This window comes from Protopterus annectens, chromosome 8.part0, assembly GCF_019279795.1.
Source record: "Protopterus annectens isolate FY-2018-M chromosome 8.part0, PAN1.0, whole genome shotgun sequence".
Taxonomy (NCBI): domain Eukaryota; kingdom Metazoa; phylum Chordata; order Ceratodontiformes; family Protopteridae; genus Protopterus; species Protopterus annectens.
Window position 1 is genome coordinate 1,369,838,428 of NC_056741.1, and position 25,723 is coordinate 1,369,864,150.

The following is a 25,723-nucleotide window of genomic DNA, read 5'->3' on the forward strand; positions in this document are numbered from 1 at the left end:
ATTTCCCTCAGAAAATTCATGTTAACACAAATCCTGTTATTTAATTTATTTATTTGAAACCTCTTCCTATTTTGAAGCCTTTGTTCCCCCTTTATTTCAGGGTTTATCCACATTTCTTGAGATAAAAGGTGGAGAGGTACACAAACCTCTTATTTGCTGCTGCCAGCACCGTCTTTCCCTCTGTCATACAGACACCACCCCACTCATGCACCCTTGCCCTTCAGAAATGCATGCTAACACAACCCCTATTGCAGCTTTTTTTTAAACAAGAATATGCTCCTGTTTTGAGCCGTTACACCCCTTTATGTTTTATTCATTTATGGAAGTGAAGAGAGGTACGGATCACTCTCACTCTTCACACTCTCACTCACACACATCTCACTTTCATGCATGCATTCACACATGCGAGCAGAAACATACACATGCACACACTTTTTTCTTTTATGTTTAGATTTTAGGGTCTCTAAACAGCAAAAGCACTGCTTAGCGAGTGTAAAATAATGGCTCAGTCGTTCTTGCATTCACTCACACGCACACATACACTCACACACATAGATGTAAATGCACACATACTTTTATTTATTTATTTTAAATATATTTTACATTCGCGAAAGAGCAGAAGTACTGCTTAGCGAGTGTAAAATAATGGCGGCTGTTCCATTTTCTTAGTCCGAGCTCCACGGTGGCTTAATATATGCTGCCATAAAGTGGCGAACATGTTTTTCACCAGGCATTACTTGTACATTAATACCCTGCTGGAGAACGCTCATTCTCCAATCAGGGCACTGATGTACAGTAAGCCCATTCTCTAATGACTAATAATGAATTGCAGTAGTAAGATTAGAAACAAGATTTGTAACACAGAAGATATGTCTAGGGATAAGTTATTTTTTAAAATGGAAGAACTAATCAGCAATTGTGTTCTTTCTGATAAAAAAAATGGGCTCAAAAAGTTTAATCACAGTGGTGAGTAGGGCTAGTCAGATGTTAACAAATAAAGTAACATCACTACTGGGCAATTGTTAAGAAATTTCCATCAAATGAAAGTAATGAAAGAAAGGTACAAGAAGCTGAGCTGTTGCCTAGGAAGGCAATATGCAGAGGTAAAATATGAAATAAAATTTAGCTTGATACACTGAAGATAATAAAAAGTTATTTAAAACCATGTTAAGAAACATGTTAGAACTCGTATGAGTGGGGTACGACAAAAATTGCATCAGAGGTTAACACTATAGTCTCTGATAAGAAAAATATTGTTGAATTGAAATGTGGTAGTTTGTTACCTGGAACTACATTATTAGACTCCAGTACTTCTGTGCAAACCAGGGCTGATCCTAGTTTATGTCCAGTGGTTGCTGTTGCGAAACTAACCTATTTAGCTCTTATAATAATGTGTTTGACCCCATAGATGAAAAAGTACCAGTAAATGTTATGTACTTGGATCTTTCAAGAGCTTTTGATTCCACTTTGCACTCTTCTATAGGAAAGACATGGGAGACTTAAATATTAACTCATAATATATAACTGGTTTATGAAATGGCTGGAGTCCAGGAGTGTCAAGCCAGAATACAGGGTGCATTCTCTAAAAGCAGGAATGTGCAAAGGAGTATGCCTAACATTCTGTATTGGGCCCATTTTTATTATATTCCTGTTGAATGTACCACGTCTGAGACTAACCTGAACGTGTAAATTTGTAGATGACAATAAAATAGGGGATTATGATCAGGTCTCTATTCATAACCAGATTATTATGTGATCAAGACATGGCTGCTAAGAAATTCACCTCAAGTGCGAACCATCCGCAGAAAAGAGTGTAGGAAAACAAAGTGTTTTACTGGCTTTCAAAGCCAATAAAACACTTTAGCTCTGTCAAACAGTCATCAGACAGAAACAAGTGCTTTTGTGTAGAACTAACTGCTTTTAAAAGCTGTTGTACCCTCTGCTTTTGTCATTTGCCAGCTGTCAATCCCTAGCACAACACCCGATCTTAACAGCTCTTAGGTTTCCTTAACAAACTTTTGATAAGCACTCTAAGCGCTGTTATAATTGGACTTCCCTGTTGGAAAGTGATTAACACGTTTATCTTTATTCAGATTTTGGAGCATAATCATGAAACACCATGCACTACACAGAATTAATAGCAGCTAACCTGGAAGATCAGAAGTTATTACAAGATTATTTTGAATGAAGTACTTGGGTGGGCAATACTGAGTAATACTGCATTCTTCACCAAAAAGTATTTGTCTGTTTTCTTTGAGCACTGCAACTGCTTCATTAATACTGAGATTTTGCAGTCATTTGATGTTTTAAAGATCTTTGTGTCCTTATGGATAGTGTTAACATTTGAACATTGCATTAATGCAATAATAAGAAATTGTTATCTAGTGATGTATGACAGTTTTTGTATACTCTCATACAGGCTTGTGGACGTTATGCTATGTTTAATTAGATCACTGACTAGACCCATACAAGACCCATGTAAGAGTTTGGACTGTCATTTTGGCTATATGGTGTGAAAGAAATAAAAAAATTAGAAGCAGCCCAGTGATGTTTTCGTAGGAGAATAAGGCCAGTATTCACAGTCATTACGCAAATGCTTTTCACCCTTTTGCACTATCCATGAATGAGTCCTGCTAAGCCCTGACTCATATAGACCATTTATGTTAACACACAATGGCCGTGATTAAGCATAAGCAGATGAACTCATAATGAGATGTAAATGAGAAGTGATGTAACCCAGCATATGCTAATGAAGCATTATCTCGGCTACTTGTGGTTCATAATCAAATTTCTGCACTGTCTGCAGATTAGTTGTGAAAATGGAGTCAAACCTGTAATATCTACCTTGCAGTCCATGAACCCACTGTTTGTTTGTTTGTGTCTTTCGGCTTTTCCCGGTTAGGGGTCGCCACAGCAGAACTCCGGTCCGCTAATGATTGGTAGTGGATTTTTACGTACCGGGTTACCAGCCCTGACGCAAAACCTTCAACGAAGGCACACCCCATTCACGTAAGCTTCCACACAGAAGACGCTCTAGCTGAGAATCGAACGAGACGTCTTGCTATGAGGCGACAACGCTACCGCAGCACCACCACCTATTTCCATTGCCGACCTTTTAAAACTTATTTATGTTTTCCTTTATCTGCCTTGATCCCTTGTTCTTTGTCATGAATGCACATAAAATGCCACAGTCATACACAAAATCTTTCATCAGTCAAACAAAGCAACAATGAAAGCTTGCCTGCCGTCTTCAAAAACAAAAAGTTGTGACACAAACCCCAGTCCAACCAACTAAAATTCTGCTGAAGTAACGTTCACATTGTCATGACTACGTTCACAATAGAAAATAAAGCAGTTTGTTAATACATCTGTCCTTTCATTAGCCCTACCATATTCTTGTAATCATAATATTGTCAATTCTCATTTATCAGTCACATTCGGGAATCTCCTAGAAAAACAAAACATCCTTACCACTTCAGTACTTCACATTTAAATCACTGCAATTTTACTAGTTATGCACAATCACTCCATGACACCAAAGTAGATGATTTTTCTCACTGATCACTAATCATTTCCACTGCTTTAATTAATTCCTATTTGCAAATGTCAGCTTACAGTGTTCACCAAAGCCATTGTAATATTCCCATCATATAAATAAAACAAACATTTATTGAAGTGAACTTGGTAATCTTATTTATGCCAACATTTCTATTATTTCTTCTTAACTTTAAAAATTATGTGGTTTTCCAAGTAATTTATCAAATAACTCAAATAATCCCAAGGCAATATTTTACTCAAACTTATGTAATTTCAGGGTCCTTTATGAGTTTTGTATACAAATGAGGCTCTTTTACATTTATCTCTATGAATTGCATTAATACACTAACACATACAGCACTTTATCCACTTAATTGGTCTACTACTTCTTTTTACATAACACGTATCTTCAGGTGTTTTTACACTTTTGCCATAAGTAGGCATGTTTATCAATATCCCCAGCATTTCCGAATAAACCCGCTGATTGCGTCTGCATATTTACATAGCAATACTCTTCGCAGTTTAGAGGTACACAGGTCCAAATTACAGAACTGAGAGTACCAGCCAAAGTGGCTGATTGCATTTGCATATCAACGTAGCACTGCTCTTCACGGATTACCACTATGCAAGTCTGAAATCTAGGACTGTGAATACCAGCCTAAGTGACATGCAGAGATTGTAGAGATGAACTTGTACACCTTGATGTGTAGATTTTTTCAGAAATGTCCAAGTGCTCTTTTAATGAGGTGCTAGTTAGTACATTGTGTGTAACTTTAAGAAATATGTCATATATTACAAGAAACATAAATATAGTGGTGGAAACCGATACATTTAATAGCAACATGAAAAAGATACTTTGGAAATCAAGGTGCTATCTTATGGAATCAGTTGCCATTATTGGTCAGACAGGTTAGTAATATGGGAAGCTTTAAGACTTGACTTGTGGGTTTGGAGCATGGTATATGAACCTGGCTTCTTATGGCTGCACACTCATTTATTACCTTTACAGGTTGTGAGACTTTTAATACAATGTATTGTAAACTTGAAATACTAGGACTTCTACTTCTATTGCTTTCTTAGCTCATTGTATAACCCTTATGTTTGTCATTTATTTTGTTTTCCTGTGTCATCTTTGAAAATGGTTTGAAGGGACCGGCACGCTTACAACGTAACTTAACAAAAGAAAAAGAAGAGTTTAATTTAAAAATTTAAAAATAAAAAAGAAGAAGAAAGAAAAACAGAGAAGTTTGAAATTTTTCAGGCTAGATGTATCTTATTGCCTTTCCTCCGAGTCTCCTAATACCAGCTGAACAGTTTTCACCAGATGAAATAGTATCTGACTATGCAAATATCCATAGTTTCATATATTTGATTATCCAGTTTACAACCTACCGGCTTTTAATAAGCTTGATTGCCTAAGTGTGCAGAAGCTTGATGACTCTGGATAAAATAAACCAAAGTAAAAAAAAAAAAAAAGATAAAAAATATACATTTTGCTAGAACAGTTTTGTTTATAAAGTAGCAAATACTTATAACAATTTCAGGGTCATGTAATATATTTTAAAACAGAGGGATCACATTTAGTTGTACGGTAGAACTCCTTAGTCTCCTTATTTATTGATTGTTACCTAGGTTGTTTATTCAGTGGAGGACTGAGGAGAACAGTACCATTACAGTAGGAAATAGGCACAAAATCAGATGTTCATTGTAAGAATCATTGCTGCAGCAGTATTCCTTGTGGCTTCCTCTTCTAATTATGAGATTTGTAAAGTTGAGCCCCTTATAAAAAAATCCAAAGATACAGGAGAACAGCAGATGTTGAGTATTGCTGTTCTCCTTTAACGCTGTTCTTTGCAGAGGGCAAGCCCCTCCCACACCCTCAAACTTATAAATAGCAACTCCAGGTTTGCCATACCTTGGAGAAAAGAAAACATTCTGAGAACTGGAAATCTTGGACTTAGTATATGTAAGTATACATTTTCTGTCAGTCAGTGTTGACGCTCAGACTAATACTAACAAGTCTCAACATTTAAAGTTTACTATTCTTTATCCATGGGAAATTGCTCAGGTTGGACATCTGCCTTTCTTGCCTAACTTTAAGGACTTTTCTAGAGTGAACCTGAACTCTTCCCCTTGCCCAGGGTTCATTATACAGCTAAAAGGAGGTTTAGCTTGCACTAGTTTTTAGTTATTTCCTATGGCAAGAAGGTTTAGTCAAAATTCCATTTGGAAACTCTTTTTTTATTGCTTTATTTGATTGATACTTTAAAATGTGTTGTATGTTCAGCTGGCCTCAAGCTACATGTTTGATTTCATGTCTGAGATCCATGACAACCTTGTAAAAATGAATCAACAATTGCGCATGCATAAAACAGAGTCCCCCAACTGATTGCCATTTCCGTTGTTTATTATTGTTTTCGGAGAAAAGCACGATGTGAGAGTGTTCAATCTCGCCTTTGTTCTTACACATGGGTTCGGAGCCGATCCTCGGCTCCGTGCCGGCCGACTGCAAGCTCTGCATCGAGAAGAAGCTCGAGGACATCTAATACCCACAATCCCCCTCTGCCTTTACCTCAGATCTAGTTTGCCGCTGCTGCATACGCATCGCTGGGGACTAGCTCGAGGCTTTTACAGATAAGAATTTATCTTTCTGTTTAAACTTTTCAAAAAATTTCTTTAAATATAGTCTATGAATAGTTAGAGTAGGTGTGTGAGTGGACTTTGATATCTCGGTTCCTTAGATTAGTTACTTAGTTTAACTAAAGGGTACAGAGTTTTTTTCGGGGCCTACCACCCCTACTTGAATAACTTTGACTAAGTATTGTTGTAGTCTGCTTTATTACAGGATTTGACTGTTTTTTCATTGGAAGTGATTTTTAATTACTGGACTGTCTTTCTTTCTTGTTGTTATGTCAGAAAAATTAAAATCTGGCTTCAAACGTTGTCAGTGTGGCCAAAAAATGTCGGTCACAGACAACCACAGTTCCTGTGTCTACTGTCTTGGCCCTCTCCACTTACAAGAGGACTGCTCTATTTGTCACTCTTTTAGTGGGAGGGTCATGACAGATAGGCGCAGGAAACTGATGGATAGAGGATTGCTGAAACCCTCTTTCCAGGAGGCTCTGGATGCTTCGGACCAGGCATCCAAGTCTTAGGCATCGGAGCCAAAGTCATCGGCTCCGAGCTCTCCGTGTCTAGTTACAAAACCGGTTCCACAGACTTGGGGCCCGAGTGTTCAACTGTTGGCAGTTCCCGAGCCTCGAGTCTTGGAACCGGTGACGGAGCTCCCTCCACCGACTCTGTTGAGGTCGGCGCCGTCTTCGATCCCTTCGACTCGTTCTTCTAGAGCCCTTTCCGACACCGATGTGGACCGTGTGGTGCAGAAACTTATGGAGCATACGGCCCTGTCCAAGCTTATTTCGGTCTCCTCTCAGTTGATGTCGAGACTTGAAGGCCTGCCACTATCTCCATCTGTTCCTCCTCCGAGACCTGTTCAGTCTTGGAGCCGGAAGAAGCTGACTTGATGATTGTGGAGCCCTCGGTGCCAGAACCGTCTTTTTCTCAGTCGGCACCATTTACCTCGACTCCATCCGATCCGGTACCGGAGTCTCGGCCGAAGATCTGTCCTTGGTTCCGGGACCGAGAGTCGGACCGATGTTTCTCGGGCCTCGCACGGATCGATTCGGTTCCGTCCTCGGGTCGGTGCCTTCGGCTCCTGTTTCGGGATTCTTCCCATTTCTTCGAACCGGGAGATACCTCGACTGGGGCCTTCGACCTCATGAGGAAGGTGTTGTCTACCCAGACAACCACATCAGCAGGTACAGCTTCTCCTCCCTATCCTCCTCTGCACCCACGCGGGCACCAGTGTCTCAGCCACCCCTGGAGGGTGCCCTCTTCCTCGGAGGCTTCTTCGGATGCTCCCGAAGTTCCTAGGAAAAGACTGTGTAAGAGGAGACACTTGGATTCTCCACAAGAATCCTTGACATCTGATACTGACTTAGATGAGTCAGAAGGGTCCCCTAAGTCACCTTCAGAGGATGTCTCTTTTTCTGACATCTTGGAGATCCTTAAACAGAGAGGTGACTGGCAAGCCCTCCCCCCTTCTGAGGATGAGTCAGTTTTGCTGAAGGCATCCTTCCTCCTCCTGGGTCACTCCGCCCTTTGATGAGTTAATGGAATTAATTGCTCGGCGTGGAGACTCCTGACACGGTGGAACCAGTCCCTAGGAAGCCAAATAAGTACATCACGGCACCACAGGACAAAGCTTACCTTACCAAAGGAGTTCCAGTAGACGCCATGGTGGTGGCAGCGGCCACGAAAAAGGAGATGTCGGAGTCTTCCTCATCTGTCCATCCGCCTAACAAAGATTCTAGGACCATGGACAGATACGGGAAGCGCATTTTCAGTTCAGCGGCTTTCTCTATGCGTTCCCTGAACTATTTGACCCATTTTACACGCTTACAGAGGGATCTAGTCAAAGAGTTGGGAGATACCCTCCAGGGTGCTACAGATGCCGCTGTCTCAGAGAAAGTTACAGCGCATCTCAACACCCTTCGTCTATTGTGAACTCGTCCATGAGGCTGATATCCTATGCAGCCGAAGGATCGAGTAGGGCAGCGGCTTCAGTGATTGCTCTTCGCAGGCAATCCTGGATGCGCTTATGTTGAAGCCTTCAAGTCTTCCTTTACTAACGCCCCATTTGATGGAGCCACACTTTTGGCCCTAAAGTAAAGGAGACCCTTACCCGGTGTGAACAGGAGGGAAAGACTCTGTCTGCTGTCGGAGTCCGTTTTCCACCCTTCCAGACCGTACCCCAAAGGGCAACGTGGTGGGAAAATGTGGTTTCAAAACCCCAAGGATCTTTCCCAAACACACAGGGTGATGCCCCTCTAGAGGCAGAGGGGGCAGAGGTGGAAGACGCCGCCCTGGCGGCAGAGGGGTCCGCAAAACCAAGGTGACAGGGATAACCTCCCTGGCAAACCTTTCATCACTCCTGAGAGGAGGCCCGACTGTCCTGCTCTGGAGGTAGTCGGGGCTTTATACCCTCAGGCCTGGCAAAACCTTTCTTCAGACAATTGGGTAAAAGCATTGTTACCAGAGGTTACAAAATCCCATTTCTATCCACCCCATTCCAAAGAGAAACTCCCAGATGTACCACCCCATCTGACCCAGCAGCTACAGAAATTTCAAAGCTGCTAGAAAAAGAGTCATCCAACCAGTCCCAGCGGACCAAATAGGATTCGAACTTACTCAAGGCTCTTTTTAGTTCTAAAGGAAACAGGGGACTGGAGGCGAATTCTGGACCTAAGTCATCTGAACACCTTTCTCAAGAAGGAAACGTTGCGAATGTTCACGCTTCAATCGATCCTTCCATTCTTACAGAAGGGCGACTGGATGTGCTCAATAGATCTGAAGGACGATACTACCACATCAAAATGGCCAGGGCGTCCAGGGATCATTTGGCTGGGAGCCAGTCACTATCAGTTTCGAGCCCTGCCCTTTGGCCTGACCACAGCCCCAGGGTCTTCACCAAATGCATGGCAGTGGTAGCGTCTCATCTGAGGCGCCTAGGATTCCAGGTGTTTCCGTATCTGGACGACTGGCTCCTGTCTGCCACCACCAGGCGTCAACTGATACAAGCCAGGGATTACACCCTACAACTTTGTACACACCTTGGCATCTCAGTAAATTTTGAAAAATCGTTGCTACAGCCATCACAGCATATCTTATTCATAGGAGCGGAATTAGATACGCGTCAGTTAGTTCTAAAACTTCCGACAGAAAGAATAGTAGCACTTCAATTCAACATTTCCCTTCTTCTGTCGTCCAGAAAGTCACCAGCAAAAATTGTTCTGAAAGTTTTGGGTCTCATGGCAGCTTCTCTCATAGCAATACCATTGGGAAGACTGCACATGAGAGTGCTACAATGGCTTCTATTTGCACAATGGTCATTCTAACAACTTCCACTGACTCACGAAATATTGATAACGAAAACATGCAAATCACACCTAATGTGGTGGTTACAGACTTGCAACCTATCCAGCGGAAGACCATTTGTGCTACCCGCACCGTCAGCGATAACCACGGACGCTTCCCTGATAGGGTGGGGGGGCATCTTTCAGGGACAGACAGTCCAAGGCGAATGGACCAATCTGGAGTACAATCTGCACATCAATGTTCTGGAGTTGAGGGCAGTGTTTTTGGCGTTGCAACACTTTGCTCCCCTTCTTCCTCCAGGGACCATTGCAGTTCAGACAGACAACATGTCCGTAGTCTGGTACATAAACAAGCAAGGGGGAACCAGGTCTTACCAACTATGCAGAGAGGCCATGAGAATTTGGCAATGGGCAGAGTCCACGGTCGCTTTCTGATCATCCCGGGGTCATCCAACGTCATAGCCGACAGGCTGAGCAGGGCAATACTATTGCCTCACGAGTGGTCCCTCAAACAGTCAGTTGCGAGAAGGATTTTTCGCAAATGGGGTCAGCCTACCTGCGATCTGTTTGCGTCTCCAATGAATGCCAAATGCAGGAGCTACTTTGCCCTATTACCCCCTCCAGGAAGTCCCCAGGGACGCGCTGGTGCACGATTGGCCCCCGGGTCTCCTATATGCTTTTCCTCCATTTCCCCTGATTGCAAAGCTTCTACAGAAAGCCAACAACCTTCAGAGGACTATTATTCTCATTGCCCCGTTCTGGCCCCGTCAAATTTGGTTCCCCTTTCTATTGCATCACCGCATTCGGGGACCTTGGATGCTGGACCCAGAGCCAGATCTACTGACTCACTCGTCAGGAGTTCCTCACCCATCTCTAGAATCTCTCCATCTAGCAGCTTGGCTGCTCCGCAGCCAGGTCAGTTCCCCTTACATCGGCAGTTCAAGATATTTTAGTAGCTTCTCATAAAGTTTCCACTACAAAGACTTACACCAGTAAGTGGAAACGTTTTGTCTGCTGGGCGGAATCACATCATTTGGACCCTGTTACAGCTCCGTTAAACAAGGTTTTAGAGTTCTTGACTGAGTTATTTCATGAAGGAGCTTCCCCGGCTACTTTAAGAGTACAGTTAGCTGCCGTTTCTAACTATCATGTAGAAGAATGTGGTGCGCCTATTATGGCTCACAGACTTTGTAAAGCCTTTTTAAAAGGTTCTTTTCATATCAGACCACCAGTCAGAAGTCCGACATCACCGTGGAATTTAAATTTGTTGCTCTCTAAATTGATGTTGCCACCCTTTGAACCAGCTTCAAGTTGCACATTGAAATTTTTGTCATGGAAAACATTATTTCTAGTGGCCATTACATCTGCTAGACGAGTGTCTGAGCTTCAGGCCCTTTCGGTCAAACATCCTTATTTAATATTTCATTCTGACAGAGTATCCCTCTAATCCATCCTTTCTTCCCAAAGTTTGTTCTTCTAGTAATATTAATCAGTCCATTGAATTACCCACCTTCTTTAAAAAACACTCTAATAAATTGGAGTATATGTTGCACAAACTGGACGTCCATAGACAACTCAGATTTTATTTGGATAGAACAAAGATCACAGGAAATCTGATCAACTATTTGTAGCTTTTGCTGACAGCAGAAAGGGTCTTGCAGTTCTGAAACGAACTCTTTCTAAATGGCTAACTGACTGTATCACATATGTTTATGAAGCCTCTGACCAAACTTTATCAGCAAAACCCAGAGGACATTCTACCAGATCAGTGTCTACATCTTTGGCTCACGCAGCTTACCTTTAGACACTATTTGTGCGGCTGCTACTTGGGCTAAACCACATACATTTATCTCTCATTACAAAGTGGACAGGGTTTCTAGGGATAGGGCAACCTTTGGTTCCACTGTGCTCAAGAACGTTCTCCCTTGAGTTCCTCAGGATCATGGAGCTAGGGACGCTACCCATGTAAGAACAAAGGCGAGATTGAACACTCTCACATAAAGAAGTTATGTCCTTACCATAACGTTCCATGTGGAGTGTTCATCTCGCCTTGGTACTTACCCACCCTTCCCACCCTTAGGAAGAACGTTCGATTTGGTGCCTGGTCTGGAGTATTCTCCTTCTGCTGTTGCAGTATTACTGTTACTATCATACTCTTGGTATGTTTGTATATATGTACTTTTATGTATATAGTTGCCATGTGTTGTATGTCTGGTTTGCTTGCAAACTAGATCTGAGGTAAAGGCAGAGGGGGATTGTGGGTATTAGATGTCCTCGAGCTTCTTCTCGATGCAGAGCTTGCAGTCGGCCGCGAGCCGAGGATCGGCTCCGAACCCATGTGTAATAACCAAGGCGAGATGAACACTCCACATGGAACGTTATGGTAAGGACATAACTTCTTTTTTCCTACTGTGAACGCTACACTGTCTTTGATAAAAAGACTGTCTCACTGGGTCCAGAATTTAAGGGTCTTTCTTGAGCAGAAGAGTCTCATGGAATTAGCAAAGGCATCTGCTTCTCCTGTTTTAGAACTGGCCTTTAGTGGCCACAAGTAGAAGTACTCACCCAAAGAAGAAAAACAATGTTGACAGATGGGAGGGAAAAAAAAGAAAGAACCTACTGGCAAAGAACATGAGGCTCGTATGACTCCATTGGTCCTCCTGAAGCATGCTGGAGCTAGCCAAAGAGGGGTGTACCTGTGTTCGTCTTTGATCTTACGACTTCCTTCTTTAGTAATCCTAACTGTGTTAGCCCCTGTGAAGGTCGGTTGTGGAATCAGGTCATCACCTGTTTTCCAGGTCTCTGTCTGAGTGAGAGAAACATTGAGGCCAGATGTTAGTTTCCAAGAATCTACAAAATACATTGAACCTTCATATTTTTTTTTGTTTTTGGCTGCTGCATTAGGGTGACTGCCCCAAAAATATGACATATCTACCCTTCTAGTACAAGAAGGTTCAGAGGGCCCTTTTATTTTTCAGATACCAAAGGAAGAGAGGTTCCTTGTCTGTGAGAGATCTGAGCCCTTGTTGCCCTTGTCCTTAGGGCTGATGCCCCATGGCCTATTCCCCATCTCAGGCAGTCTTCGTCATGTCAGCATAATATGACTACAGAAAGTTTACCAAGGAGTATTCCACAAACACAGAGTTAACCCATACACCACCCAGCCTTCATCTTCTGACATGGCTTCCAAAGAGAAAATGCACTACTTTGATCTTCAAAAATATGAAAACCTTCTTCTTGAAGTTCACAGCATAGAAAGGTTCATTCCATACATGGTTAATGTTCATTGCCATTTGTTAAACCTTAAAACAGCCCTTAAGGATGTAAAACCGACCAAATGTTTGTTTCCTTCAGTTCTGGTATGGAGAGTTTACTGGTGGCAGAGTATACTGTGTTTAAATTGTTAACAGACTTCATCATGCTTTAGTGATGCTAGTAAAGATCACACTCCCCTGAAAAGGCAATTGGCCTTGTGGGACTAAGTCAAAAAAGTGTAAAAATAAATGTAAAGCTAATCTTAAAATAAAAATCTGCAACTGTATAATTTAGCTTGCAGTATATAATGGAACCAAACAGGTTTCTTTGACAAACATATATTATTGTCCTGATGTCTCCCAAGATCTTCAGTTAAAGCTCATGACACAGTTTTTCATTGTTGGAGTAGAGCTTCTTTTAAGAGGGTGTTTATTCAAGGCATTTTTTTTAGATCTCTTCATTGTACTAGTCTATTCCAACTCTCTTTTTTCACTTTCTGTTTAGGATTTGTCCTGAATGTAAAGCCACTGTGGAGGGTCCCTCAGAAAAATGTATTATAGAAGTATGGGTAAAACCATTGTCATTGGTCTTAACATGGACCCAAACAGTGTGCATAATTTACCCACCCTTAGTTCACTTTTAATGATTTATCAATTTTCAGATTAATGAAACCTCCGTATGCATTCATTAATGTAATTTATTTCTGTTTCTCTTCAGATAGTACCTGTTTCTATGGGTATGTATTTTGGACCCTGGGGGTAATGCATATCCTATAACCCTAGTTGGAGGATATGTATGAGTCAAAATGGGCCTGACTTTCCCATGTATGGTTTCAAGTGTAAACTTACTGAAGAGGGGCCCTTCTGCCTACTTGAAGATTAACAGATATGGTGAGTGCTGTCGTATCTGTAATTTCTAATGTGCAATCTATACATCCACATGTTATGAAGAGAGATTTCTGTAGTGGGCTTCTTTCTTAACCACCTTTTATCTCTTCCCTTAGTATCTCCTTTGGGGATGTTATCATATTACGCACATCTAACAAGTTTTGTAGTTTGCATAAATGGATTTAACTTAATGAACTCTCCATTTAATTTTTTCCATCCTTTTTGAAGATACAGAGCTCAGCCTGTTGCCAGAAATGAACACATTTCCACTTGGGATGGCCATCACTTTCATAAGTGACAGTTGTGAGAAAACCGTGGCAAGTGTGTATTATGAAAACACTGTGCTTTTGGCTCAACCAACTGTTGTATTCCCTCTTCTGCACCTGCTAAGATATGGTGACTCCACATATCATAACTTGTTGAAATTGAATCAAATGATTACCTTTTCTATATTGTGACCAGTTCTAGGTAAAAATGGAAAGACTTCACCATTGTTCTGGTATATCAGACAGCTTTGTTTTTATCTAGAGAAGGACTAACCATGGGATTCAGAAAGGCTTAATGCAATGTGGAAGTCTTAATTCAGACGTTTTCTATGTTGGACACTGACTTCTAACAGTATTTATCCATTCGCCCCTGTGGGAGTAGTCATGGTACAGGTAGCCATATGTGTGTAAGCATGGTTTAGAGCATCTGTGCGGGTGTGTGGATGACTATTTCCGTGAGTGTGAGTGAATCTGTGGGGACTTGTTTGCAGATACTCGAGTGTGTGTGTGTGTGTGTGTGTGTGTGTGTGTGTGTGTGTGTGTGTGTGAGTGAGAGAGAGCTGGCATGAATTCACGCATGTGTTGGGGGGGTTCCTATACTACAGAGGCATGTGGATGGTTAGGGAGAACATAGTACAGTTAGGTATGACTGCAGTGTTTAATTCAGAGACATTTAAATGAGCTGTTAATAAAGGGGTTCTTTGTGGCATTTTACCATGTCTCTGAATTGGAGAATCTGTTCACATTAATTGACAAATCTGCAATGGCCAAGTAGTACTGGTGGAGAGGATCTTTCTTAATCATAGCCTAATGCTCTTTGCAAGAACAACAACTTTTTGTTTCCTGAATTATGGTTAAACAGTGACAAAAGATGGTGGGTGTTAGTAAGCAAAATGCATTTTTTTTTTTATTTTCAAAAGTATGAGAAGCCTCTGACTGCGAATGTCAAGGCTCACTCGACCAGAGTCTGCTTCTACTGACTTTCTTCACAACACTTCTTTGGCTGATGTCTTTGTTTCTATGATACAGCCTTTGAACCTTATTACAGATTTGATTTCCAGAGACAAAACTTCCACAGTGTACTGCAAGGTATTTTAGACCAAGGATATACCTCCTGGTTCTGCCTTTTTTTATGATTCTTTTCCTGCAATTCTGTGTGTTACTAATAACTGCTTGGAGCTCTGTTCTTTTATTTTTTTATCCGTCATGGAAGTCATCTGAAATTAGATGTAAAAAATTACATGGTCTACCCAACCTAACACTGGCTCTTTGAGAGTGCCTGCTGCAGCAAGCCCATGGTTTCTCAGCAGCCTTCCTTTCTTTTGGCTTTTGTATGGTCCTTAAGTACTGTTTGTCTGACTGATTTCCATACAAGACTTTCTAAAGCTCTGGAAGTACAGGTATTGGTACTTTTCTTAGCTAGCATCCATGGATACAAATGGAAGTTTTACAGTAGAAAAGAAGGGAAGATCCCATGTAAGCAGTGACTTTTATAATAGACATGAGCAGTGGAATTAAACTAGCAGGAAGAAGTGCCAAGAGAAGGATTTTTGAAAATGTTGGTTCTAGTCACAGGTATTAAGATACCTTAAGTCATGTTATAAGAGATGCTTGAAAATCCTGTGTTATGGTGACTGAGTAACTTAATTTACATTCTGTAAGGTACTCCACTAAATTTCTTTTAAGTTGCCTGTACTCTTTCATATTGCAGGAGGCAAACATTCAGGATCTAGAGGAGAAGCTGGAATTAAAAGCCAAAGAACTAACTGCCAGAAATGCATATTTAAATAAGCAGGTGAGTTGGAGAAACTTCCTTCCCGCTACCCCCTCCACAAAAGACTCTGTAATTTCACCTTTTGATTTACCAGTATTTTTTTCTTTTTCTTTCAAGTTTTGGCAGATCCTCTTTCAAGGAGAACCAAGTTTTTTGCCTTTATTGTACACTCATGTATAAGGTGGTGACAAAGTTTCCTTTATTGAGATATGCTGTTCAGTCTGCTTTTGGTATTTATGATTGTAGGAGATTACTAGGCTGTCAACCCAAAGGTCATTTTAAGCCTAGCCGTTTCAACCCAATGTAATACCAGAGATAGTAGTCAGTAACCAAGACTGCGTTTAGTGATCACTGCCCGTGTCCAGGAGGGTTGTGGGTGTTATCCCCTGTAAGAATTTACAATGCCCCATCCACTCAAACAGGTTCCTCTTGGGCAGTGTTATAGAGGGGCTCTGTTTCACATGAACTGGTAGCCTGTTCCAAAGACGTGGCAGTGGCAGTTTAGCAGGCTGTAATTTATTTTCCTCCATTCCATTAATTTGGATTCCAGGAGCTTTGTCTTATACAGAACTAATCACTGTAGACCACCACTGTCCAACGATAAAACACTGATTTAATATGATAAAACGAATACAAACAGGCTGTTTTAAACACAGATAAGCGCTTTTGGGCTCTACCCTTCTTCAGATAAAAGAAGAAGGGCAGAGCCCAAAAGCACTTATCTGTGTTTAAAACAGCCTGTTTGTATTCGTTTTATCATATTAAATCAGTGTTTTATCGTTGGACAGTGGTGGTCTACATTGGTTTGTTTGCAAAAAGATTTTTATGTACTTTGTGGACCTTTAGTCAGTTTTCCCATTTTGTTTTCTTTGCTAAAGAACTAATCACACAAGCTTTGTCATACACACCAGGATTTATCCAAACTCAGCAGTGGTCCCTTATTTCTGTTGTCTTAAGTCACTCAATCATGTCTGCTGTAGTAAAGCTAGCTTCCTGCTACCTATCGCTTGCTATCTCCTGTACTAAATTTTGGATATTTCCATATCTCCTATTTCATTACATATCTGTAAGAAATTGTTATACTGTCTTATGTATCCCTACTGTAACATTAATTGATCGACACTATCTAAATGAACTGGCAATATTGTCCCACAAAACTTCTTACTATCTCACTTCCCCATCCAGGTAACACATAGGCTGCTCCATTGTTCATAACTCCACCTTTGCATTCAGTCCCCTCTGAAAGTGCTCTTCCATCACCACTTTATTTACAATTCCATTCTACCTAGCTTACTGATAGGCCACTGCTTTTTATTTGTGTATTCAGTTTAGTTTTCTAATAGCCTCATTTGTTTTCCTCAGGCTGATCCTTCCATTTCGGTCTTCCTCATTTACTCTTTTCTTACCACCACTGTGTTTTACATCTTTACAACCTAGGTACTTTCTTCCTTGCTTAGCCTAGGTGGTAGTTAGGCTGTGTGATGGCTTTTTTCCTTCTTATACTGTTGTCCTGTGTCACCTCTCTGTGACTTATAACACTACAGCCTACATGGCAGATACGGTGTGCCTTGTATCCATTCAGCCTTTCAGGTGGCAGTTAGGCTTTGTTCTTCTATTCCATCTTGAACTATTCTCCTGCTTCCCTGCTTTCTGCCTATTCCTGCCCTCCCTGTTTTCCTCCGTACTCTTACTTTGTCATACATAATTACAGTGTAGGTGGCACATAGACATTTCAATCTATGTGGCAGATAAGCTGTGCATTTTATTTCTGCTTGAAATGTCATCTTGTACCACCTCTCTACAAGTTCTTCACATCAGCCTAGTTGACATATGGGCTTTCACGTACATCTCAACTGCCTGGGTGGGGAGGTAAGCTGTGCCAAGCTTTTCTTTTTATCAGTTCAGCATAAGAGGCAGTTAGGCTTTGTAGTTCTCTTCCATATTGGACTATACTCCTGCTTACCTGCTCTGTGACTGACTTCACTGTAACCTAGGTGATAGATAGACTGCTCTCTCCTTCTCTTCAGACTAGGTGACAGATAGGTTGTTCTGGACTGTTTAAAGCAGGCTCTTATTTTATGCATCCTAAGTGGCAGATAGGCTGAGCTGGGCTACTCCACTTTGTACTGTCCTCCAGTTTTTTCCTCTGTGCCTTATTTTAAATCAGCCTAGAGGCTGAAAGGATGTATTGTTCAATTACAGCCTTTTCTATTCTATGATTTACCCTGTGGCTTACATCACAGTAGCATAGGTGGAGTATATACTGTACTTTCTATTATCAGCCTAGGTGAGGGATAGACTGTGCTGGATTACTCCCACCTTGTACTGTCCACTTGCTTAGATTTTAGGTAACTTACATCATTATGCCCTTGGTGAAACATTTCCAGTTATTTCTTGCCAGTGAGCCTAAGTGGCTGAAACTCTAGTTATTCTTCAGTATTGTCTACGTGGCAGCCAGTCTATGTTGTTGTGTTCCATCTGTACTATCCTCCTTATTATCCTGTCTGTGGCTTACTTCACTTATTTGGTCACTCCAACTTTGGTGGCAGATGAGCTGTATTCTTAATGCCAGAGCTTGTCACTTCCCACCCTTCTTCAGTAGTTCAAATCCACTAAGCTTTTTGCCTTCTGCTCACCTCCTCAAACTCCTTTGCAGTTCCACAATGTTCTTTACCGTAGTTCCACTGGTTAGGCTTCCTCATATCCTGTGCACCCTTTTGGCTACACTACTTACCTCTCTGTGTTTCACTGTACAAAGAATTGACCAACAAAAGTCAGAGCAAATGCCACCTTTAACTAGCATGCTTAAGCACATGTGGGCAAAGCTCAAGAGATCAATCAACCAAAAGTAAGTGGTAAGTCAGTGTTCTGTAAAGGTCCTTAACACTGTGCCTGACAGGGGGTTGGTTGAAATATTAAAAATAATGGAAGTGGTCCCAGATTGGTTGAGTGAAGTAGAAACTAGCTGGTTGATTGGAAACAGGGAGTGGTTGTTAGTAGATAACTGTCCAGATGAAACTCAACAAGCAGTGAAGTGCACAAACTAGATTCTTTACTCTGCCAGATTAGTTTAGAAGACTACGTTAAGATTAATTTATTTCATGATGATACAAAGATGGATGCAGAGGTTGTTGATTTAGAGGAGAGGGATGGCTTTCTTCAAAGAGCTGCAGTGGTTTTCATTGCAGGCATGTATTTGGCAGGTAGTATTTAAAGCAAACACAGGCTAGATTCTGTGTCGTCAAGGGGGAACCAAGAAAAAAACAGTGTTAGTGGAGAGAAATGGATTCAGAGATAATGATTATCTCTTTAAGCTGAATCATGCTATGCACTGTGAAGATGTACAGCAAAGGCCAGTAGGATGCACAGCATTTGAGCAGAGACTTGAAAACTTTGACATGGTGACATTTGAAGAGGGAGTAAAAAAGGAGTGGGGGTTGATTTACATATAAAGCATGTTGGGGACGGGTAGGAGGAGTTGGAGTTGAAAAAGACTGGTGAGAAGAAGAAAGCATGTTCAGGAAATAGTAAGAGGACATTTAAAAGCAAAGTTTAGAACTGAAAGAGGTAACAAGACCTGGAGTGTATCATCTGAGGTAGTGATGTAATTCATTTAATTAGTGAGATTCATAATCACTGGCAAGAAAAATGCATGACAAGGGACCATGCGGGCAGTTATATGAGGATTGCTGCAATGCAGCGACAGACTTATCAGCTGGCCAAAGGTTTATCAATTGACCAAGGGTCTTTTTCTGCTATCATCTTCACATATTAATATATAAAGAGTTAAAATGAAAGAAACACCATCCTACTTTTAAGTGCTGTTTTGTAGTTATACACATGCTTCACTTTTATGACTATAAAATAACACCCTTTAGCTCTGTTTTAATATTTGTAGGTCATTGTGTTGAGTCAGTTTAAAAAATGTGCAGAAAACTAAACTGTACCGTAGTGAAGAAAAAGCATTCTTCAACCAGGTATTAATATATGAGGAGAGCAAACTAGAAATAAGTTGTTTCCCTGTAACCCCCACCCTGTTGCGCATTATTGCTTGCTTATGACTTAAAATTCATTAAAAATAGCCAGACTGTATATATCTGTGTATGTGTTTGAGTTTGAGTATGAATGTTGAAAGAAGGCAGTAGCTTTCAAACAGGTAGCATAAAATAAGTCTAAGATCATTACATGGGTTTGGTTCAGAGTTGTTGTACTTGGATTTACATTTTCTTTGTTTTTATTATTTTACAAAGGAGGAAGTATTTAGAAAGAAGGCGGAGCAGTTGTTTGAAGAGCAAGACCAAAGAGTGGAGAGGAAAAAAGACGTATGTACTACAGAAATTAATTCATCAGCTGATTTTTTTAAATGATTATTTCATTATCATCCTTTTACTCTCCATGTAGTCTGCTGTGTCATTTTTTTCACGTGCACTGTACTGTCTTGTTATGGTGATTGGAAAGTGATACAGATTGACATGACTGTCAGATTACTTACACTGGATATCTCATTTGCACAGTTGCTGCTGCAGCCCAGAGTTAAATTAGTGAAGTAACAACACAGACAAGCTCTGCTTCAGGAATTGGTTTAGAAATAATCCATTAATTTATCAGTTAATAGAGTTGGTTATAATTTTATGGACAGTCATTTTGTTCATAGAGTGAGACACTGCCCTTCTTATCTTATAGCATTGTAGTGCATGTTACTATCAAAATGCCAAAAATCACATTTATCCCTCGTCTTCTGTACAGGATCTTTGTACATACATAGCTGAACTGTGTTTGCTTTTAAGCTGGAAAGAAAGAGAGAAATACGAGAAATGAAAAATACTGGAGATGTAGGACCAATATCCATTTGAGTAGCTTAAATCTAAGGTAAATTTGACACAACTCAAGCATCCTTTAGCAAATCTAGTTCCCATTAGAGATGATGTGTGGGCCTGTCTATACTGTGACCATCAGTGAAGAAAAGGGATAACATTTTCAAAGTATCTGGGACAATGTATATCTGTTCCTAACAGAAAATGTTGCTTCAGAAGCATGTCCAGCTTGCCAGCTGATTGCTAGTCATGCAGTTATATTTTTGTGTGACAAAAGGTATTACTTTTCTATTTGTTTGTTTTATGGCATGATTCTGATGCTTACTTCTGTAGCTTTCGGTTTGTATGCTAGTGATTGTCAACCTTTAATCATGTTTTGCAAAAACAATTGCAAAGTTGAGGTCATAGTATGAAAAACATAAGATTGTATTTCAGTCCTGAAGTAGACGACATTAGTAGATCTCATTGTGATTTTGTATCTGCATTTGATTGTGATTTTGTATCTGCATCTGAGATATCTCACTTAGCCTACTTATATACTATATATATATATATATATATATATGTATATATATATATGTATATTTTATATATATATATATATATATATATATATGTGTGTTTGTGTGTATATATATATATATATATATATAGTTAATACCATTGAAGGAGGTGAGAGAGTTCAAGCCAGCCCAGTTCAGCAAGTTAGAGACAGTGGTGACTACAGTAGGATGCCCCTGTGGCGAATTTGGCGATTTTGTTGTAGCAGGTCTCTAGCTTGTTTAGATCGCATTGCCTTAGGTTGTTATATATTGGAGAGGCATACAGTAGGGTGGAGATAAGGTGAGAATTTGCTGTTGAAATCTTTGCTGCTTTGGTGAGAAGTTGCTTATTTCTGTAAAATGCTCCTAGTTTTTTTGCGGACTTTTTTTATGGTCATGGATATGTGAATGTCAAATTTTAGTTTATTGTCTGTTTCCACTCCTAGCAATTTGGTTTGTTCAGTTGGGTATATAGTGGTGTTGTCTTTTTATGTATGTATATATATATATATATATATATATATATATATATATATATATAATATATAGTATATATGTATGTGTGTGTGTGTGTCCAGTAAGTATATATATAATATGTAGCATATATGTTTCCTCTCACTGCTCCTCTTACTTTGGTCTGCCCCGCTCCGCTCCCCTACCCTACCCCCATATCCCACCCACCCCCACTACTCCTACACTTATACTTCACTGGCCACACCCCACTAACCTCTCAACCAATTACAAACCCCTTAACACCTGATACTCCCTTATCCATACCTGCCAGTATTGATTCTATCTCACACCTGAACCACACCCCTATTAGCTTTACTACTCCATCCTCTGCTCTAACTACGTCCCTTTCCAATTCCTTCACTACATCCTTCTCTTATCTAACCTTATACTTTTACCCACCTTATCCTCTAGTAACATTCTTACCTCGTTTTAACCATACATACACACTATACCTACTTTCTTCCAACAACTACTCTCTACAATGGCTATAACACAAAGAACTATTCTCGCACAGTTACTTCTCTTAACTTGTATTACAGCCTCTCTAACCATACCCTATTCCCTCACCTTCATGGAAAACCTTACTACTCTTAAACAATACCACAATGTCCAACAAACTCTATCTTATATTTGTATCAACACTCTTACTCACTGTAACATAACCTCTATGTCTAACTACATACTCCCAAAATATCATAGAGTAACACCTGTAACATACCTCCCCTCTAAAAAGAGTTTGATTAACCTCAATAAAATCTTGAATATAAAACTACTTCACCATTGTCATCTCCTCTCAGATGGTGATATTCATCCAAACCCAGGCCCCAATGGTCATAATTCCAATATCCTAGATAATATAACTTTACCTGTGCACTCCACATTATCTAAAGCACATAACTCCCTCCTAATAGCTCATCTCAACATTAGAAGTATCAATAATAAAATCTCACACCTTCATGCTCTCCTACACCTGCACTCTTTTGACATCTTATGTCTTACAGAAACATGGCTAAAACCATCCACCCTAGACCAAGAAATTACCCCTCCAGGTTACAACATCCTTAGACATGACCGCATAACCAAAAAAGGTGGAGGAATTGCTATTATCTATAAAAACAATCTCCAGATTTCCCTGTCTAACACTATCCCATTACTTGACACCAAAGCCGAAACATTATCTGTCACTCTCCAATTAAACAACTCTAAATCTATCTACTTATTTTGTATATATCTGCCCCCTGGAAACAACACTAGTACTCTTGAACACCTACTTAGTTACCTATCTACTCAACTTCCCCAAGAGACCATTGTACTAGGAGATTTTAACATTGACTGGCTCACCTGTAATTCTCTGACCCCAACTAACCACTTAAATCTTTTTGGCTTCTATCAATTAATAACTACTCCTACTAGAATTCACAAACCTAATAGTAAAGAATCTACCCTTGATTGGATCCTTATCAATAGCCATCCTAACAACTATACTCCAGGAACCCTTCCTGATAATATCAGTGACCATATGCTTACTTACATTATCAGACAAAAGGTTCACATTCCAAATACTCCTAATCTTATAACCTCACGCTCAAAAAACACTTCAATCCTGACAGTTTTATAAACGAACTAAAAGCATGTAATTGGTCACCACTAACATATCTGGAACTTAATGAGGCTGTAACCTACTTTAATACTAACTTTATTCAAATACTAAATCACCATTCTCCACACCGCTCCATTAGAATAAGAACCAAATCTGCCCCTTGGCTAACTAAACAAACTAGGCAGAAAATGCTACTTAGAAACAAAATTTGGGCTAAATGGAGAACTACCAAATGCCCATCTGATCACCTTCTCTTCAAACAATTAAGAAATGCTACCAAGAGAGATACCCTTAGGGATAAAAAAGACTTCTACCTAAACCTCCAACAAACTTCACAACATACACCAAAAAAATTCTGGTCAGGAATTAATAAACTTCTTCAGCCAGGAAACACTACTACTCCCACCCCTGTAGGTTTCAACGAAAATAATTCCAACCTAATCCCTGATGCCTTTAATAAATACTTTACAGAAGCCATTCAATCTCTAGCAAACTCTCTACCACCTTTACCTGCTTCACAATTGAATACCTCTAATTCTTCTTCCCCAACCTTTCATTTGCACCCTGTTCCAACATCTCTTATTTACAAACTTCTTACCAAACTAAAACCTTGTACCCCATCCGCTGACCATCTCCCATCTGAATGCCTACAGATTGCTGCACAAGCCATTGACTACCCCATATCTATCCTGATTAACAGAACCATCACTGAAGGCAAAATCCCTACCTTATGGAAAATATCACATATTATCCCTCTACACAAAGGTGGAACTTCAGTTGACCTCTCTAACTACCGACCTATTGCCTTACTCTCCCCATTAGCCAAAATAATGGAAAAATGTATTCACAAACAAATTCTTAACCACCTTCTACAAAACAACCTACTAGCCAACTGCCAACATGGCTTTAGACCATTTCATAGTACTTCTAGTGCTCTTCTCTCCTTCACTGACACTATAAACAAAACCAATAATAACTCCTTTTCCTCTGCACTATTCTTAGACCTGTCAAAAGCCTTTGATATGGTTAATCATACCCTACTTCTTGAAAACTAAAGCACCTTTCTCTCGACCTACAAGCATTACAATGGTTCAGATGTTATCTTCAAAATAGACAGCAAGCTGTACTCTGGGATAACAATTTGTCTTCCTTACTTCCGTTAATATTGGAGTCCCTCAAGGCTCAATCTTAGGTCCACTTCTTTTCCATATTTATTAACGATCTCCACTTGAACATACCCACGCCACTTGCATTCAATATGCAGATGACTCTACCTTAATCTGTACTACCAATAATATACCCTCACTCCAATCTCTAACCCAAACTGTATTCCAAGAAGTAGAAAACTGGTTCATGCAACATCGTCTTCTCCTGAATCCAAAGAAAACAAAACTACTACTTTTACACCAACTCATAAGTCACCCACTCCATTCTTCTCTATAACTTCCAATAATGCTACTAATATAGCACCAGATACTACCACCGCTTACTAGGTGTCACAATCGACAATCATCTTAACTTTGATGACCATATTAACTCCACCATAAAGACTGTTAACAGAAAACTTGGTACCCTCTACAGAATCAAACCCTTCCTTACACCCTCAGCCAGGCAAACTATCGCACAAACTCACCTCATTTCTACCCTTTTCTATGCCTCTGCTATATATACCAACCTTTCAAAAACAACATCTCCAAACTATCTACCTGCTATAATAGTATTGCTAGATTCATCACATGCTCTCCCTTTAAAACACACCACTGCCTTAACCTTAAACAACTAGGATGGTTAGAATTACAGAACCATATACTCTGTCAACAGTTACTTATGACACAAAAGATCTTATACCACCCAAACAATACCCCCATCCTCTCTAATCTGATCTCTCCATATAAAAACCTGGCTACACTACGTTCTGCAAATAAACTACTTGTCTCCTTAACTAAATCAAACAACAAGGCTGGTGACTCTCTTTTCTCAAACATTATAGGAAAAAAATGGAATCAGCTCCCTCCTGAACTATCTACACTAGCATCTGCTTCTCAATTCAAAAACCAAACAAAAGAACATCTAAAAACTAAGTGGCTCTGTCCTTGTGCTAACCCAGACTGAAACCTGTATTTCACTCCTATTTCAAACCTAGCCCTCCCTCTTGCCTCCAAAACTTATTTCTCTCCTCTTGTTTTATTCTTAGTAATTTGATAGGATTTGGGAACTTTGTTCTTTTTGCAATTGCCCTGGTGCTGTCTAGTGCATTTGCTTGTTTATGTCTGGTCTAGCTTTTGCCTAAATGTTTTCTAGTCACTGTTTGTTAGTCCATGTGCTTTTCTCATTTTACCTATGTTACTATGGTACTGTTGCTTTATTACTCTATTTTACGTATTTGCTTTTGTTATATTGTTATTCTTATGCTTGGAGCTTTTCTCCCCGGGCCTCTACTGAAAATGGACATGTATCCAGTTAGACTAGCCCGGTCAACAAATGTAAAATAAATAAAATAAAAATAAATAAATATATGTGTGTGTGTGTGTGTGTGTGTGTGTGTGTGTGTGTGTGTGTGTGTGTGTGTGTGTGTGTGTCCAGTAAGGGAGAATGAATG

At 40.1% G+C, this 25,723-nt stretch overlaps 1 protein-coding gene across 6 annotated transcripts in view; it reads left to right on the plus strand.

Moving 5' to 3' along the window:
• Positions 1 to 25,723, plus strand: part of CEP164 (centrosomal protein 164) — a 1,424,585-nt gene that overhangs the window by 905,313 nt on the left and 493,549 nt on the right. For all 6 annotated transcript variants that reach the window (XM_044080950.1, XM_044080952.1, XM_044080951.1 and 3 more), the window contains 2 exons: positions 15,593 to 15,676; positions 19,906 to 19,977. In XM_044080950.1, the coding sequence (XP_043936885.1) occupies positions 15,593 to 15,676; positions 19,906 to 19,977 (156 nt within the window). The remainder of the gene's footprint in view (positions 1 to 15,592; positions 15,677 to 19,905; positions 19,978 to 25,723) is intronic.